Here is a 15,119-nt window from a genome sequence, read left to right as displayed (position 1 = left end):
CATAAATGCAGTCATAAAAGATGCGCATAATAAGTGTAAAACAATAAACGAAGTCGAAATAATAAAATATAAACCCAAAGTTGAATTTGCCTCAAGGAAATGTGGCGAAAAGTGAAAAAATGCCTTTAATGGAAGTGAAACAATAGTGAAAATTTAAATTAACGGAATATCCTCAAGAATATTAATAAAAAAATATCAAAAATGTTTTAAAATTATTTATGAATCCATAAAAATCATTCCTAACGGTGTTAAAGCTAATCAAATTATGCAAATAAAAGTGAATTGTGAATCAAGTGCATGAAAAGTGAATACAAATCAATAATTAAAAGTGAAACCTGTAAAAATTGCATAAAAAATTAAGTTAAAATATATCCAACATACATTTATGGCATTTAAAAATGGAATAAATCAAAGGTATTCCTCCAACAAATCCTTGGAAATTTTCGAATTTGTTTATCCAAAGTACCTAAAATCACAAATTAAACACCAGTCAAGGTCGTTGGGTGCTGGGGTATAAAATTTGGCGAACTTCTTGAGCTTTTGAGCCATTGAGAAGGAGTTTCTTGCCCTCTTGCTCAGGTGTGCTCAATATTAGGTGGTGTCCTTTAAACAGGACGACAGGAAAGGACACAAGGAAACAGGAACAGCAACAGCAACAACAGAGGCTTCACCTTCTGAGTGACAGCAGAGCGGCTCTCGCCCGGGGGAGAATTTCACGCTTTCTTTGGCTTTTAATGAATTATGACATTTTCCTGGTAGACCGAACGCTTTTGCTTCCGTGATAACAGATGGAGGGGGAGGCTGGCTAGTGGGCAGGCGAAAATGTAGGGAGCGAGTGCTATCAGTGGTTCCCTTACTCTTCTTTCCTTTCATTTTTCTTGTTACTTTTTATATGTGATATTTTCTCTACCATTTTGCACCTGTCCTGCCGCTCCACAAAGGGGTGTACCTACGTATGTACGCGTGTGGGCAGGGACATTCATCAGGGAATGAAGTGAAAAGAAAATTTTACACTTAACGTGTTTCCCCACTTTGCTGCTTGGAAGAGAGCGGGAGAGAGAGGGCTGCCGCCTGCCCCCTGTCCTTTTTGTGTAGGAGCCCATGTTATTATTTCTTTCTGGTTTCCCTCCTCACATATCCCTTTATGCTCCTGTTTTCCTAGCGCATATATATTTGCCTAACAGCTTCTTGTGTGCTGCTTCAAACTCTCCGTTCACTCGCTCACTCACTCACTCAGTCAGTCATTCATTCGCTGGCTGCAGAGCCCCTGCCCCAGTCGCTGCGAAATGCTTTCAGACGCCTCCTGCTCAAGTTGACACAGCCCTAGGACTATGCTGATCCTAACGTTTTCAACTGTCGTCTTGGACTTGGCATTTGTCGCCCCCAAATCCCTTGTCCTTGCAGACGCGTCCAGCCGCGCGAGCGCGCCTAATCCTGTCCGGGACATGGGAGATTGCCCCCCAAAACACTCACACACAGAAAACCAAAGCCAATGTTTGCCCTCACAGGAGGCAGGGTCCTTCGATTATGCGGAGCTAGTGTTTGGGTATTATATTTAAGGTTTGTTCTGCCTCCGAATGTTTTCCATCTGGAAGGGTATCGAAAGTTCCTCTTTGAAAAATCGGACGACTTTCCCTGTAGTTTCTTTGCCTTTGGTTTTGGTTTTACTTCGTAGTTTGGTTTTGTTTTCACGGCTTATTGGAAGGGCAGAAACTTTCATAACTTTGGCAGAGAAGGAGTCAAGTTTTGAGGAAGACACCTTTGCTTTTTCTCCTGCCTTTACGTTTATTTTCTCTCCTTTTCCTTTTCCTTTCGCTTCTATGCCTACTTAAACTTTTCTTTCCCATCCTGTTCGCTTTGCGCTTTTTTGCTCCTGTTGTATTTCTGCACAAGTATTTCAAGTGTTTCCTTTTTCCCCTTTTCAAGTTTTTCTTTCGCAAAGATATTTGCAGCCTGGTCGCTGCTGTGCGCTTTGAATGGCATTCCAATTGAAAATTGTCATTTAATGGCCAGCAAAAATGGGGGGGAAAATGCGAGGGGACTCCTGGGTGCAGGCGGGGTTGGGGCTAGAATAATATTATTATGTGCTGCTGCTGGTGCACTGTCGAGTATTGTCCCTTTTTGCTTTCTTTTCGCTTTGACTTGAAGTCGAAGTCCAAGTGTGGCAGTGGAACAGTAGATGGATACTAAAGACAAGCAAAGGAAATGGTTTCTGCACAGTGGGCACGAATGTGTTGGGTTTTGGGTTAAAAATGTTACAACTAAAGGTTTGAATTATATAAATTATTGAATGCATAATGCTTGAAGGAAGCCTCTTAAATGCAAGATTATGTTTATTTGAAGAACATATCTAGAGTCTTAAGAATACTTAAAGGATAACCAAAGGCGTTTTATTTGAGTTTCTTGCTTTCGTGTATCCTTTTGAATATATTTACAGGGGGAAGAGTGAGATTTAGGGTATATATTTTTCCCTGTAAATCTTACACTTTACTTCAGTTTGGCTAAAGATTTTCAACTGCAAAGCGATAAATGTTGCCCTTAAATTCTCTATGTATAAATTTCGATGCTATTTTTGTATGGCCCTTGGGCCCACTGTCGCTTGTCCATCATCCGAAGACACTTGAAACTTTTGCTTCATTGAAATAGTTTTTCATTTACTTGCCTTTTGCTCAAATGTGCAACAAAGTAAAGCGATGATAAGAAGAGGGGAAGAACGGGCAGAGAATGCAGGGAAAACCAAAGAAAAATACGCAGAAAAAAGGCACCCACAAAAGACTTAAAAAGAGGAAAAACAAGGGGGAGAACTGTGAGAAAAAGGAAAGAGAGAGAATAATTTTGCAGTTTAACGGAAAAGCAGGGGAGAGTGCGGGGGAGGTAGTAGGAAAAGATATTCAATACGCAGCTGGTACTGGGACTGGTCCTGACCCCGTTAAGCATGCAGCAAATTGTGGTCGAAAGGAGGAGATAGCAGGAGGCAGCAGGCAGCAGGCAGAAGCCACAGGATGACCGCAGGACCACCCAAGCACCGCGTTTAATGAGAGCAACTTAATCATCATCATCATGGTGCTGTCCCGCCCAACAGCGACACGCGGTCTCATGAGGGAGGAGCGCCTGTCACTGGAGGGACACCTAATTAGCAAAGGACTTTTCCCTGCCCCTGCCCTGCCCCTTTTTTAACGTAGAAATTTTTCAAAAATCTCAACTGACTCTCTCTGTGTCTCTCTCTCTTTTGTTTCTTCACAGAATACAATAACGAACCGAGCGGCAGTGGTGCGTTGGCCGGCAGCTTCGATAAGTCCGTGCTGCAAATTTCCGATTGGCTGACTTGGGAACAAAACATGATCAAGATACAGAGTGTCCTTGTCGAGGATGTGGACGCCATTCGTTTGGCCATCGAGAAGCAGGAGGTACGCTGCATTCATCCACCATCCATTGCACTCCCTTTCCATTCTTACTGTGAATCTGCATTTCTCTTTCCTTTTTGTTCTACCTCACAGAAAGTTTTACGTGAACTGAAAATGAAAAAGCCACAACTGAATGAATTGGTTCACACGGCGGAAGTGCTCAAAGGCGATACGAAGCGTCAGCAGTTGCAGGAGAAAGGTAAGCAAAATATGCCAATGGGCAATGCCAAATATGATAAATAGGTAACGCTCGATGGAAGCGAGAATCTGCTTAAATTTGTGAAGCTTTTCACAGCAAAGTTTAAGTTTTGGTTGTGCCATAATAATTCCCAATTAATCTTGTATGTCTGTTGCACTTTCGTGGCTAAACTGGTGCTGAAAGATTAATTTTCAGAAGAACTCCCAAAATTATTTTATAGAATTTAAAGACAATTTCCTTATTGCATTTATTCCGTCAGTTTCCGTATTCAATCAATCCCAATTTCCGTTCTCCTCAAACGCCTGTCTGGCTTCTGCTTTGTAATAGAAAGCTGAGCTGCTGCCCATTAGTTACCTTCCAATCAAAGACACCTCCTGCTCTCTCTCCGCTTTTAAAACTCAACCATTATGCCATCCATCAAGCAACTTCTGTTCGTATCGTACTCGTATAAATTCCATGAAAATCCCAACGCAATTGCAATTTGCAATTAATGTTTGAATGAAAATTGTCCCCAAATTGGCTTACATTCTGCCGTAGTCGTATGGAAATTTCATTAGGCCTGGTTGTTGTCTGCCTGTCTGGCTGGGAGTGACATTGGGAACATGGTTCCATTTCCTTTGCCCAACCTCCACACACACACTCAGACAGACAGAAATCACTTCGGTGCAAACAAATTTCCGCCAGGCGAGACGGAGTGCATGAAATGCACAAAAAGGAAGGGAATGCGGGAGAAGGACCCAGAGGTTCCCAGAGGTAGCAGCCAGAAGCCAGGAGCAGGAGTTGAAGCGAGACATATGAGAGTTCTGTAGTGAAAACAGCAAACAGACAGCAACACCCAATGGATGGCCACTTCAAATTGGTAATAGAGCGAGGGAGAAGTGGCACAGAAGGCTCGGAAAGTGAGCAGCGGGCCAGGAGCGGTCCAGGAGAGGAGTAGGGCACTCCGAAGCGGGGGCTAGCTGGTCTTTGGCAATGGGCAATGTGGCTAAGGAGAACTCTCGTCAACATTTGCATAATGGGGCCGTGAACCTCCGACAATCCATCGCCCTTCCCCCTCAACAAAAACTTCTTTAATTTGTCTGAATGTCCCGCCTGCCTGTGGCCGAGGAAACAATGTCAAAAACAAACACACCGCCAAAGGATGAGAAAGAGAGGCGCATATAGAGAGAGAGAGTGAGAGGGCGGGAGATAAAGGAACAGAGAGGAACAGAGAGACAGAGAAAAGTGAGGTATTTCCCTAAGAGAGAGAAAGAGATAAAGAGACCGAGAGAAAAGCCCAAAGACAATGGTCAAAAGATGCCAAAACAAACAAAAACCAAGCAAAAACAGAATCCGAAAGTGAGTAGCTTCAAGAATCGAAGAATTTGATACCCTCTAAGAGACCATTCCAAGAGTAAAACATAAATTCAACCACTGAATATTCGAGAGAAAATACCATTAAAACATCCATAAATAATTACCATAACTTACATGGAAACGAATTAAGAATGATGGACTGGCCTTTGAGCTTATTTTTATGTGCTAGAAATAACTACAATAATAAACTCCAAAGAATATCGAAAAGCATTGAAAACCTTCGAGTAATTCAACGAAAAGTCTTGCAGTGTTGAGCTCAAAACTCACCTCACAGTTGTAGAGTCACAGTAGGTATCCCACAGTTGCAGGGCCACTGCCCAAAGAGAGACTTTTGCCGAAGGGAGGCGCAAGCTCTTTAATTTCCTTTTTTTTTCCTTACTCATTTTCTCTGTAGATTTTTCTCTGCGGAATTTTAATGTGGCAGGCAGCTGAGATGGTGCGGGGCGAGCAAGAGGCATGCAACATTTATGCCAGTTGACATTTAATTGACAAGGGGGAGAAGAGAGTGGGATGATGGAGTGTGGGCAATGGGAGGCAGAACCCAATGGTAACTGAAATATTTTTATGGCCTGCTCTTTGTTTGGTGGCTGGGAGCAGGCTGGCGAGTGGAGTAGCAGTGGGAGAGTGGAGGGTTGTAGCATGTAGCATGTACGAGGGGCATGCACTGCTTGTTACATATTATTATGATGTTTGGTTTGTCATAAACATTTGTAACTTGTCCAACGCTATGTCCCTCTGTCCCTCAGTCCCCTGTCCTGCACCACTACTCCATCTGTGTCGCAGCTCCTGCTCCCTCCCCAGCTTTGCCCTTATTTGTACGTGCCACAATGTGCTGCACACACAGGCTGCTGCTGTGTCGTTGGCTTCTGTGTGCGGGGCCAGCCTCTTCTTGCATTTGGGAGCTGCAAACAGTCGGCCGTTGCTTTTGTTGTGATTTCCCTGTGCAGCAAAGGACACTCCATCATTGTGCTGACTGCGCTTTAAATTGTATTTAAATATTTTATAGTTTAAAAGTATTTTTTTGGGGGAGATACTTAAATCGAAATTCAATTGATTCTGCTGCTACTGCCACAAGTTTTTCTGTCTTCTTCCTTCTCTGCATCAAACTCTATCTGTGGCTGCTGTGGCCTCTCCAATGATGCCACACACAAACACTCCTTGTGCCCCTACGAAAACCTTGACAGTTGTGGCCAGAAAATGGTTCCCCTCTGCTGCTGCTGCTGCTGCTGCTGCTGTTGTTGTGCTGGCATTCGGCCAGGAAAACTCTGGCAAAAGTATGGCCATCAGGCGACGAGCATTGTATTTCAATTTGTTGTCCCAACCCCATCCAAAAGGAATTGAATTTCCACCCCCACCCCTCACCCAGAGCGGAAAAACAGGGTCACCTGAGGCCCATAGTCCATTAGCAAAGAGGTTCGGCATGATTAGAGCAGCGGGACCTCTGCTCGAAGGATAGCGATTATGGCTGGGACATAGAGTAAAAGGTCCGTCCAATTAATTTGCCATTTTTGGCAAGTCCTGCGAGCTCTTAATTAAACCATTATTTACGAGATATTATCGCAATCTGTGCGACTGCACCTTGCTTCTTGCTTCTGGGGGGCCACGGCTCTCTCGGCCAGTCCAAGAGTCACACAAACACAGAAAGAGTCTTGGCCCCCCATCCCTAAAGTTCTTATCAAAAAGAGGAAGTGTGGGAGTGGGAGTGCTGTGGCACGTACATATGTGGGTGTGGTGTATCTGCTGCGTCTCTCTGCTGTGTGTGGTGCTCGTAAATCTGTCTTTGACATGCAATTTTAGTGCCGGCTGTTGCTGCAACACCAGTGGTAGCTGCAGCAGCAGCAGGCAGAACATTATCTGAAAGGACAACGCACTCCAAGTCCTGCCAGTGTGCCTCTGTGACTGTGCCTGTGCCTGTGCTTGCGACCCCCCCACCCACTGCTCTCTTCTACGAAATTGCCTCTAATTGCAGCCTTTCGCCTTGCAACGCCTTCTACTGCTCCGTTTGGGTGCTTCGGCTTCACGCCATTACACGCTTTAATAGGCCTCCCCCCAGCCAGCCTTCTACCCTTCTTCAGCACCCTCTGTCTTTCTCTTTCTTTATGCTGCCACGCGCTTTCTCTTTCTTGCTCTTTCTCTCCCGTTCCGTGCTCTGTCTTCCTTCGCTCGTTCTCATTCTCCTTCTCTGTCTGGCGTGTTTCTTTGGCCTGGCTTTCGGCTGAGCTTCCTGGCTTGTGTCTGCGCTTTCAAGAAGTTCGTTGCTTTTTGATACTCTGCTTTCTGCAATTAAGGGGTATAATTTCTGGTAGAACTCGTTTGGCTGTACCTCAAGGAAGAGTTTGGGTCTAGATGAAAAATAAAATAAAGATTTAGCATTGGATTGCAGCTCAAATGTGCCCGAACCAAGCTGAAAATGTGACATGTTTTTGGGGAATTATTGCAAATAAGTGGAGAAATGGGGCAAAACTCTACAGTTTTTCTTTCTGGAAAGTTGATAGAACTATGAAAATTATATTGGATTTCCGCAATAGAAATTTTTTAAGGAAATATTTCCATAATTTCTTATCATTTTAAGTATTTAATATTCCATTTTCCTGAGATACTTTCTGTATTAGATCATCCACAATTCGACTTACAGCCAGTTGCTGGATTTATTGTTATCTTTTTGCATCCCTCGCTGCTTCTACCCTTCTGGATTTATTTCTCAGTGCATCCTCTAGTCGACTTTTACTTTCTGCCGCTGTCGCTGTCATCTCCTTATTCTTTTTGTTTTTAATTACTCACAAAAAAAAACACACACAGAAGCTGAAAAGTGAAGTAGAGCCGTAGAGCCTGTCTCTCCTATGGCTGCTTAACCTCAGACCTTTTATGACATAAAGCCAGAGTTCAACCCCAAAACACTCTGCACAGCCCCGGCTAACCCTTGGGATATAAGCTCTAACCCCGCAGCCCCTGCCAAAGTCACCCTGCCTTCCCACCCATTGTGCTCCTTCCCCTCCATAAAATTTAAGTTAGAATTAAGTGAAATTATTGTCATGGCTGTGGACTTTTGGCGCAGGGGCTGGAGCAGGAACAGGAGCCGTAGCCGTGGCCGCTCCGTATCCTTTGAGCCTTTCTGCAGGCAGCCCCCGAAAGTTATTTTCGTCTAAATAGTTTTATGTACGTTGAAAATTTTATTTTCTTTTGGTTGGCTTTGAGAAAAATATGTGGAATATTTTTTCTAAATTTTCGCAGGTCTTGTGCCTCAGGCAGCTAGAGGAGGGGTTGGATTTTTCCCTCCGTGTTTTTGTTTGTCCCCAGAATGCCCCTGGGTGGGGGGGAATGGCAGAGCAAGGAGTCTGAGGCGAGTTCTGTGCTCCGTTTTCAACCAGGAGGAAGACAAAAATAAAATTCTTTTCTCTGTGAAAAAAAAGAGTAAAACACTAAGGGGAGATGGGGAGTGGGACGTATATCTCTCTGGATCTCCTGTGCTGCTGCTGCTGCTGCTTCACTCCACTCATTACGCAAATTGTCTTGGCTTTCACACTGCTACGTGTCCTGCGTGTCCTGTGCGTCGTGTTTGTGTCCTCTGCCTCGGGGGATCCTGTTCTGTCTGGCCATCTCACATGACCAGAATGTTCCTAGCAATTTTCTTTTTTTTTTATAATGAATTTTAATTAAATTCATTAAAAAGGTTGCACTTGCTGTTTGTCTCTCCGACTTGTGTGCAGTGCCTCATAGTATTCATATCTGCATTTCATTTATTCATATTCATATTCATGAATAATTTGAGGCCAAGACAGACACAGAGGCACATGATTTTATGTCCGTTTTGTTTTTTTTTTTTGCATCTAGGATTCGCCGTAAATTGAATTGCATATTAAATGGGGGAAACTTTAAAGAGCACTTTGCTGAGGGAACTTAAGAGTCTATTTTTATGGCAAAAAGTTTAGAAAATGACATTAAATCTTGAGAAAATATAAGTAGAGGTTTTTGGTAGTGTAATGAATCATTTTTGTGTTTGGTTTTCATGTGTTAAAAGCCAAAAGGATTCACAAAAGCTATTAAATGTTCATGGAATGGAATAGCCATTTAATGTAAAACATAAACTCAAGCACTCAATATGGGACGACTTTAAGGGTATGCTGGGAAAAGTTTTTGATTGATTTCATTGATTTCAAATGGAATACTCTCTAGTGGAAGCCTGGATAAAGTACGGACAAAGGCGGCTGGCAATCTATTCTAATTCCATTTCTCTGAAATTATTCGTCTAGTCTTTGCTGGCAGAATACTTTTACATATTCCCATTCTCCTAAAGGTATTTCCAAAGCCATCTCCCACAAAAGAAATTTAAGCCATTTTCCCCCTGAACTACTGTTTCCTCGCTAAGCAGCAGCTCATGGAAAACAGTTTCCCCCTTGCAAATCCCCTTCTAAATAGCCTTCTTATCAGTCCCCTGCCAACCTCATCTTCCTCTTTAGCAACCGAACATCCTCATCCCTTCCTACCCCCGCTCTGCCATGCCACACTTCTTTCAGTCTCATTAAGGCCAATGCACACTAAGCAATTTGTTGGCGTCCCGCTAGCAAAGGGTGCGGGAGGGGAATAGATCTACATCTAAAGCCAGAGCCATGGACCATAAAACATCATCAAATTCCATCAATGGAGAGGAACCAAACGAAGCTCTTAAACTGCTGTCTCTTTCTAGTTGCTCTCTACCTCTCTTTCGCTCTCTCTGTTGGTGGGTGCAAAAATATATATAATATTACCGCCGCTTATCAGTTGTCAAGGTTCAGGCATCAGGCGGCATGCGACATGCGGCATGCGGCAGTACCATACGCACAACAACATGTGGCAGGAAGGTTGAATGTCTTCCGGCTATGGGGCAAGTGCGCATGTGTTCCCCCACACCCCCGCACAGAGAGAGAAAGAGAGAGAGAGAGAGCGGGCGGCAGAGAGCGATAGCGAGTAAGCAAAACAAATGCCGGAAAAGCGGGAGAGAGCAGCGGAATGCCGGCGACTGTTGCAGGGGGGAAAAGCTTTTCCCTTTTCTATATGTGGGGGGTGGTGTTGTGTGCTTTTGGGGGTGTTTCTGCCTCTCCTTTAGCTCTTAAAATGCTGAGCTCTCTCTTTAAATGGTTTTGCCTTCCGTTTACTCACCTTTTGTTTACCCATTTGGGGGTTGACTGCTCCATCGCCTGGCCCTGGGCTTTGCCTTCTTCCGTGTTGAAATTTCTCGGATTCTCTCGCTCTCTTTTGGGGGTCTGTGGCGTACTCAAAGCTGCCAGCGAGGACATTCGTTGGCTTTCATTGCGTACAAACGGTTGTGACACTCCTCCAAAAATAGAAATCCCTTTTTCACGCCACACGCGGAGAGTCTCCGTTTTACGACGCGTGAAAAACTCCCCAGTCCGCCCCCCCAAACACACAAAATTATTGTAATTTTTAATGAGATATTTATTTATCCAATTGTCGCAGAAAACTTTTAATCTGCATGTGTGTTTGTGCAGTGTCTGTGTGTGTTTGTGTGCGTCGTGGAAAGCCGGTTAAAAAAGTCAAACCGCAAAAACGGAGGCATTTAAAGTTTTTTGTGTCTGCGGCGGCTTATTGCCCAGCCCTCTCTCCGCAACCTGCACTCGTACGCTCTCTCTCTTTCTCTCGCTCGCCCCCCGTGTGTCACTCCCTTACTTTATCACACTCGCTCGCTCTCTGTCTCTCTTTCACACTGCATGTTGGGCAGCCCTCTCTCTCGCTCGCCCGTGCCGTATATTTGTAAATCAATAAATAAGAGGGTGGCAACAAAAAAAAGCCGCAAAATGTTGTTCAACAATAAAATATACAAACCAAAAATCAAAACTATGTGACTCCAAAAATATAAGCAATAAAATAAATCTGTGAATAAAATCAAGTGTACAAAATTGTGTGGAAAAATATAAAATTTCTTCGGAAAAATTGAGGAGTTTGGGAGGAATAATTAATATAATTTCAATGCAAATAACGGAAACATAAATAAATAGTTCTAATATTGAATTTTTTTAAAATAATGAATAGTAAAAAATTAACAATCTTAGAACAGAATAGTTCTATAATTCAATTTAATCTTTGGTTTGAAATTATTTAAGCTTTCCACAAAACAAATTCCAAGATGTGCAAATGTATATTCATGGAACTCGCTGCTAACAAAAATTAAACCATCAAATGGCAGAGCAGAATGTGCAATGTGCTTAGCTAAATATTATGCAGTTTAAATCATTAAAAGATAATCCAAATGGGATAAAAATAAAAATCCCAATACAATTAAAATCCAAAGTAAACCCTTCAAACATCATTAAAAATGCAAGCCATTAAATCACAAAACACGATTATACCAAAATGGTGATTAAATACTCGTGTAACTAAATAAGTGCACATTTTGTAGGATTATGCCCTGTAATCACATGAATCACATTTAGGTTCCAAATTAAGCCCATAAACAGACAGTCGAATCGAATCAAAAGGAGTCGAGTGTGTGACCAATTCCCAAACCAAACCACAAATCATACATAAAATTAATATGACAAATACAAAAGGACACCGAAGCAGCGTCGCGTATAATTAATGCATAAAATCAGCATAAAACTATAATGAAAATGAACATAAAATAATTATATCGAAAATATTAAATTCCATTACAAACGAATGAGCAAAATCAGCGAGGGGGAAAACGAAAGGCAGGCGGCAGCATTTGACTAAAATTCGAGGCCCAATTTGCATATAAATATTCAATAAAGCAGCAGCAGCACTCCCTGCCCACACACAAAAAAGGAACCACAAAAACACACGAGGAGCAGCAGCAGCAGCAGCAGCCTGAGGTGGAGTTGGGCAGACGGCTAAATAAAGTGGGCGTGTTACCAGTTTTTTGTGTTGTTGTTGCTGTTGCTATTGCTGCTGCTCATATCATAGCGGGAAGTGAATGTGTTTCAATAAATTACACGGAACGAAGCTGTGGACTGGGAAATGGGAAACGATCCTGGGCATGGAAGCGGGACCGACCTCCTCAACGGCCTCTCACGCAGACGAGACGAAACGCTGTAGAAAAAAAATTGTGTAGCATAACTTGAGGAGCTCTTCGGTGAATGTTTTGCTGTGTGTTGTGTGTGCGTGTGTGTGTGCGACTAGCAATTCATTGGAGTCCACTCCAGCGAAGCACAAAAACAGCAAACGTTGGCGCAAAGCAAGCCAAAGGAAAATGCGAAGACGGGAGCTCGATATTTGTGAGGGGTCGCAGCTTAAGATACCCTCTGATAAATGTTGATGCTATATAAAAAATGTATTTTAGAAAATATTTAAATTATGTAGAATTAAATGCTTAAATGCTGATACACTTTTGGATAGAATTTACAGCCATCTTAAATACTTTGGTAGTTGTCGAAGTTACAACAACAATTTAGGATCTAAATCAGGTGTCAATGATACATCTACCAGATAAAACTCCACTATTCATTTCTATTGGCGCCTATCTGTATAGAGTATGCTTTTCATGTTAGAAATGTTTCATTCTTTTTGCTGTTTGCCAACTGCTCTTCAAGCTCATACCACTCTTCTCCACAATAGGGTATGCAAAAAAGCAGAACCACCAAAGCAGCAACAATCAGGAAAACTTTGCGTTCACCAACAACAAAACTACAGGCGGCTACAGCAGCACCAGCAACCACAAGAACAACAGCAAGAAATACAGCAACAAGGAACTGAGAATATACGCCGTGAAGAACATGAACACCAGAGCGACTCAAGCTCAAGTTATTTGACTTGATTGCATACTTTTAGGCGGAGGCAGGAAAACATTTCATTTACTTGTAGGCGCTCACACCCACACACGTATCCGTAACCACCCGCACATCTCTCAACAAGGAACGTGTTTTGTATAAAAAGATAAACTATCTATACGCCAAAACCCCCCCACCGACCACCAGCTCTACACAGCCACAGCCCCATCAATCCACTCACACAGCTGTTGCCCGCGAACAGGCAGGACAGACAGAATGGGGCAGACAGACAGGACAGAGTTTTGGGAGTTTCCTTACATGATGGCATGCTTGAGAGCCATTTTGATAGGCACAAAATATTTAAAAAAAAAAAAAAAAAAAACACAATTTTAAATGAGAAATTTGTGGCAACACCAACTGCCAAAACAAATCGAAATCCTTCATCGAAACTATGGGAAAAGGCCAGAGGAAAACCACACAAATGATTAATGATTGATAGAGAAAGAGAGTGGGCGAGGGAGTGAGTGAGGGCGAGTGCCCCTCCCTATAGAACAATTGATGTGTCAATTGAGTGTCATGGAAAAATTACGTCCGTTATTGAGGTCATTATTGTGGTATTAGGAAAAACAATACGGCTCAAAATGGGATACCAGGAAAAACAATGCGGGAAAAGCAAAAGCCAATGTACAGCAGAGCCAAGTGTTTGTAGGAATTTATCGTAGCACAAATTGTGGGAGGTCAGAAAACATATTTGTTATGTGGAGAGAGGTAATCAAGTGGGTTGTGCGGATGAGTGCCACAGTTTGTTGGAGAGGGAAGGCAGGGAATTAACGGTACATATATTCAATGCATGACTCGATTGCTCGATGATTGGGGAGCATATTGATATCATTTATCAATGGGTTTTTGCGGTCTATGGCAAGAGACATACTGCCCATAAGATTTCGTGCCTCTTTAAATTATGAAGAACTATTTTACAGCCTTTTGGTCACAGTTTTCCTCTCAAAACTCTTCAATTTGTCGCATAAACCCCTACAAATTCAATGTCTGGGCTCAGCTTTCATGCTCCAATTCATACAAAACTATAGATTATGCCGCCTAATTCCCGGCCCGCCCAGCCAAAATCTATTCACAGAAGCAGCTGCTCCACAATCTACCATCTTTCTTAAACTTTGTTCTCTTTTTTTTTGGTAATACAAATCCCCATTCCATTAGCAAACGGCATTTCCACTGTCTGTTAATCCGCTTTTGCTGGCTTGCCCCTCCCCGCTCCTTTCCCAAAAAACTTTCGGTGCAGAAAGCGAGAACGAGAGAGCCTCCGGCTAATTGTGGCACACAATTGTGTTTGGCAGTGCCGTGGGGCAGGCAGCGTCGTGGCAAAATGGAGTGACAGAAACTTCTTCCAGCTGCAAAAATAAAGTTTAAAATAATCAACTTTTGTCATAAATTAAATAGATCTGAAGGGGAACAGCGGGAGCCTAGCAGCAGGAGCCGTACTAAAATTATGGAAAAGCGAGAAAAGCTATTAACGGAAAGTCAGCGAGCGGCAAACGAGACAACGAAAATACTCTCAGGGGGGACGCAACGGACAGTAGTGGCGGTAGTGTCCTGGACAGGGGCTATAGTTCGTCGCGAACAGAGCATCTCTGAGGATGCAACATGCGGCATGTGGGAGTGTCAGCGGCAACAAAAGAATCACAAGTGGAAACTGCAAAAGCCAAATGGCCGACGTCTACGACATTGTTGTCTGCGTTCCGTCCGTCCTGTCTGCCCCGTTCTGTTCTGGCACTCAGTGTTGGTGTGTGGCAGAAGTTAAATGCACCTGCCACCCGTTCATAGTTTGGGGCAAAGCAAAACGGAAAGAGTGGTGGGAGTCTTGTCTGATTTTCCCTGTTTGCAGGTGCCAAAAGTTGAAAGCAAAAAGGAAAAACAACAGCCAAACCATGAAACAAACTTCATGGTGCGTGAAAAAACATTGATGGTTGCAAACACTCCTGCAATTTCATATATGCAACGAGAAGGGACGTGTGAGACGCTTCTTACGCGTCACAACTTTTATACCCGGCACTCAGTACTACATCTGCACTTTAGCGGTTATTTGTCCAATTTTACATTTTTTCTTCATCTGTCATCTACATCAACAACACTACTCACGCCAACACGCTCCTTTAGCTCGCCACCCTCCCCTATAGACACACACTGCAGAGTCGCGGCAGAGTCAGCGGCAGAGTCAGCGGCAGAGGCAGCGGCAGAGGCAGAGGCAGTGACGTGTCAGGGGCCAGGCCATAAACAGCGCGAAGCAGAGTGTGAATGCTGCGGGACGGGGTGGGTTTGGCCACTGAAAATTAATTTCTTCATTGTGGCTATAATAATGATCCAATCGGATCCCAATTTGGTGATCTGATAGATATGGTCATTCCCTACGGAATGGCGTTTTTA

At 43.3% G+C, this 15,119-nt stretch overlaps 1 protein-coding gene across 15 annotated transcripts in view; it reads left to right on the top strand.

The window, feature by feature from the left end:
* LOC117896350 (dystrophin) overlaps window positions 1-15,119 on the top strand; it is a 161,806-nt gene that overhangs the window by 32,990 nt on the left and 113,697 nt on the right. For all 15 annotated transcript variants that reach the window (XM_034804622.1, XM_034804612.1, XM_034804611.1 and 12 more), the window contains 2 exons: window positions 3,244-3,407; window positions 3,498-3,603. In XM_034804622.1, coding sequence (XP_034660513.1) covers window positions 3,244-3,407; window positions 3,498-3,603 — 270 coding nt within the window. The remainder of the gene's footprint in view (window positions 1-3,243; window positions 3,408-3,497; window positions 3,604-15,119) is intronic.

The sequence above is a fragment of the Drosophila subobscura genome, chromosome O, assembly GCF_008121235.1.
Source record: "Drosophila subobscura isolate 14011-0131.10 chromosome O, UCBerk_Dsub_1.0, whole genome shotgun sequence".
NCBI classification, from domain to species: domain Eukaryota; kingdom Metazoa; phylum Arthropoda; class Insecta; order Diptera; family Drosophilidae; genus Drosophila; species Drosophila subobscura.
Note: the sequence above shows the minus strand (reverse complement) of the source record. Positions and strands in the feature narration are given on the sequence as shown.